The sequence below is a fragment of the Austrofundulus limnaeus genome, unplaced genomic scaffold (genome assembly GCF_001266775.1).
Source record: "Austrofundulus limnaeus strain Quisiro unplaced genomic scaffold, Austrofundulus_limnaeus-1.0 Scaffold1811, whole genome shotgun sequence".
NCBI lineage: Eukaryota > Metazoa > Chordata > Actinopteri > Cyprinodontiformes > Rivulidae > Austrofundulus > Austrofundulus limnaeus.
The window spans coordinates 1-3,963 of NW_013954213.1; the positions used below are offsets into that span (position 1 = coordinate 1).

Below are 3,963 nucleotides of genomic sequence, written 5' to 3' on the forward strand. Positions count from 1 at the left end.
TAAGTATACTGATGATTAGTGCGGCTTCAAGTATACTTAGAGTTAGTATATTTAATATTTTTTCACCTGGGTTCATTAATTTTGAACCTCTCATCTTATTAGTTCATTTTTAAAGAAGGTAGGTATAAAAAATGTAAAAAGAAAAAAAGCKAATCATACTTGTATCACAATTAATAAACATCAGTGATGATCCTATCAATAGTATCCAATAAATATTCCATTTTTGACAGCCTCTTTTTTTGAATGTTTGCCGTTGCCAGAGTTTGTGAATTCTTGCGCATGCGCCGTATTGTCCGCGAACATCAAACAACACGTCCGCTCTGCTTCCTTGTTCCCTGTGTTTACCTCCTCAGCATGTTTGTCCACAATGGAGGTTTTTCGGTTGTGTACGTGTGTTTTAGTTGCCGCTGTCACGTCGCTGGGCTCTTCAGCGGGTCGTGAAAACACGAAGACTTTTGAAACTCACTCAGACAWAAACAATAGCACTGTCCTGGGTGATTTCGAGACGTTTAGAAAAAAGTTTCGCCGTCTTCACGAAGTTAGCAACGAGRAATTTCTTCTTCGTCAACATTACTTTCAGGTAAAAGAGGATGCTTTAATCTGTCATATCCGTATTCACTATCATAAATTACGCTATTTCCTGCGTAATAAGATTAGAAGAACAAGATAAATTTGATCTCATGAGATGAGGTCGTTTAAAAATACATATTAGCACATTAGCATTTCATATTTAGTTAATTGTCATTCATTATCCTAGTTCTAAGTGGTTAAATAGAAAGTCAGCATTTCACTACCTCATTCATAGTTAATTATGTTTTTGTAATAGACTCAGGCTAATAAGTTGTTATAATAAATATCAAAGTTTTGTTTTAAAGAATAAGCTACTCCATCATGCAACTTAAAACAATTATTGAAAATTTATGCTATTCAGAGATTATGTAGGTGTTGTTCAWATTAGTTGGAGACCTCAGTGAGATCAACTAAACAATGGTGGAATAAAAATAGTGACTTTAATCTTTGTGTTGGCCAATGTAATCAAGGTTGGCAAATATAGGTTCCTTATTTTTACACATATATCTTTGTATAGTAGATCATTCTGCTTTGCATTATGGTTMAGAACCGTCCATATGCACTGTACGTAGCCCACATTCAGATATTTTGATTATGTTATGCCAGAGTTGTAGTTTCAACAGTTCATTCTGATGGCTGCAGCTGCGGCTGCCCTCCACCCTGTGCTGGCTTTCCAGTTAACAGTATGACAGCTGATGTGTTGTTTGTGTTATTGCAGAATGCTACACTGCGACATATATACCTGAACTCATTTTCTACAGAACCACAGTCTGCCAGGTATGGCATCAACCAGTTCTCTGACCTCTCACAGACGGAATTCAGGGGTAAGATGAAATGTTATGTTCTGTGTCGGCTTGCAGAATGAAATTAGCCGCATGTACTGGGTTTTTTGCTTACAGGAAATTGAAAGAAATAGCTGAAGTTTTTCATCAAGTCTACTTGCTTATTATAAGTTTGTTCTGTAAAGTTTTTCCTCATTTTATTTGGCCATCTTGGAACTGTTTTGTTGCTTTCGTGCATCTTTTGCATTCAGTAGTGACTTTGAGTTCTGTCTTTTCYCACAGATATTTACCTGCGAGCAGTAGGAGGCACAGCTCCTGTCTTCTCTGGACAGACTATAAAGGGGCTCCCCGCCAAGTTTGACTGGAGGGACAAGGGGGTGGTGGCGCYGGTCCAGAACCAATTAGCAGTAAGGTTAATGCATATAGATGAGATTTATATATACTGACTGAAATCGCTGTCAGATGAAGTTATTGACATTGATTATTTAATCACAATTCAATGTTCTTCTGGGAAACTTTTGGTCCCTGGATTCATTTAAACAGTACTTGAACAGGTTGTGCTCACATATAGATTAATGCAGCCCAAGCATCCCCGCACTGCTMCTGCACTCCCTGATGGGATCCATCTAACACAACTTTAGACAAGTAGTTTTAAGGTTTAGGAGATTTTATTGCAGAAAATTGAGTGTTTTAATCAAATAAGAAATAAATTCTCACATATGCAAAATTTCTATCTGGTTTTTAGAGCCAAAAGCTTAATGGAAACTCTGTCCAAAATGCTATTTGATGTGATGTTGGATTTYTTAGAACAGATGGTGATATTTTTCTCAGTTGGCCGTTTAAACGTGGCTGAGGTGAAAAGAATTCAGACTATGCTGGGTTCAAATCAGCGAAGGCGAGCAAAACTTTTCCCCGAATCCTACCACCTGCCACATCTCCGCATCRTCTTTGCATTCCTCCAGCTGCAGCGCGCTCCACGACTCACCGCGAGTGTCAGTGGTCGTCTGACTCGGGCTCGCTGCACGTTCTGAATGGGGGACGTGGTGTCGAGACAGCACTCGCTGTGGAGTCKAAATTAGTTGAATATTCGTCGTAACGTCTTTATTTTTGCAAAAGAAAAGCAGTTATAGAACAGGCGTGACTCGCCGGATTATAGGTTTGCCATAAAGTTGATGTTTAAAATAAATCATGATTCAAAATGAAAATAAACGTACGAGAAGTCCTCATTTAATTTCCACAATCTGGTTTCACTTTGCTATCTCCCCTTCTTGCTTTTCCACTTCCTCGTGTCGGGAAAATATTCATGCATGTAGGTCAGGGTTTTCGTACAGGTGCACATATTCTCACATCGAATTTGTCTTTTAGGTGTTGGTTTGTGGCTCCGGTGCGAATATAAGTGAAGTCCTTCGTGATGCTAATCAACTAACAAGTACCTAATGAACATCTATTTATAAAATCACCCATTTCAGACTCAAACGTTCACTAATTAAACAGTAAAGTTGGTGAGGTTGTTGTTTGACAGTGTTTCCTCACTTCTCAGTTCCAACGCCCGTTACTGCTTTAATCGTGGGGCAGAAAAGCAGAAGGCCCGAGGCGCTCGAACTCTCGTCTTTTTCCCAAACAATAATTGACACCTCATGTGGCCGTACCACTGCGAATGCAAGTTTCCTCGTTTAAAAGAACCAGGATGTRCGTGAAAGCATGAACCGTTTTTATTTAAACAGTTAACTAGCTTCCRGGCACAAGACAACTCGTATTTCACCGGAAAGTTTACTCCCGTTAAAGGATTTAGCCGGCGWGTCACAACACAACACCACAGCTGTGGCAACTCTCGAACTAAGATTTATGAACGAGAACAAAGTGGATTTTCCCTTTTCCRCCAAATCAATGTTGGTCTTTCAGTGTTCATATGAAAGTCAAACATTCAGCTGAAGTGGGTGATGGACAAAATAGTTTTGCGGGCGCTTGGGGGGGAGTTCGGTCATTAAAGAAAAGTAATGAAACGACGACAAACCAAGCCTCTGAGATTTAAGCTCGGCGAGCAGAAAAGACCTGGGATATAAAAAGGAGAAGGTTAGTGAGACGGAGATGTTGCATGTTCTTTATGAGGGTTCACTTTTTGCTCTCTTTGTCCTTTATCTCTTTAGTAAGTCAATTTGCTGCGAGGGATGATATTTTCGCTTTAAAGCTTTTGTCCTCAGGGAGAGACATAACCTATACAGGAGAATGCTGCATGATAACATGGTGWATATTTCACTCTCTTGAATACAGGGAAAGTTTGGCGCTCCTGGGAGAATCTGCATTGCCCCTTTTCCACTAGTGCCACTTAGTGTAGTGTCGGAACGGTCGGTGTAGGTACGGGTCGGACCGGTTGGTTTTCCACTGATGTTCCAGTCCGGTTCCAATGGGTGTGTTTTGGGCGGTTGGTGGAGGTGGGTTTTAGGTATTTTGAATAAAGATTAATGGGCAAAATGAGAGATGGAAACATTTGATGAATAACTTTAGAAATTTTAAACATTTGCAAATAGGGCTGCCACGATTATTCGATTAATCGACGACTAATCGATTATTAAAATAATCGATGACTAATTTAATAATCGATTAATCGTTT

General features: G+C 39.6%; 1 protein-coding gene across 1 annotated transcript in view; it reads left to right on the forward strand.

Annotated features, from left to right (window-relative positions):
* The first annotated feature begins 310 nt into the window (after positions 1-310).
* ctso (cathepsin O) overlaps positions 311-3,963 on the forward strand; it is a 12,736-nt gene continuing 9,083 nt past the window's right edge. Inside the window, exons 1-3 of the mRNA XM_014033708.1 lie at positions 311-580; positions 1,289-1,394; positions 1,635-1,759. Coding sequence (XP_013889162.1) covers positions 368-580; positions 1,289-1,394; positions 1,635-1,759 — 444 coding nt within the window. The 5' untranslated portion in view covers positions 311-367. The remainder of the gene's footprint in view (positions 581-1,288; positions 1,395-1,634; positions 1,760-3,963) is intronic.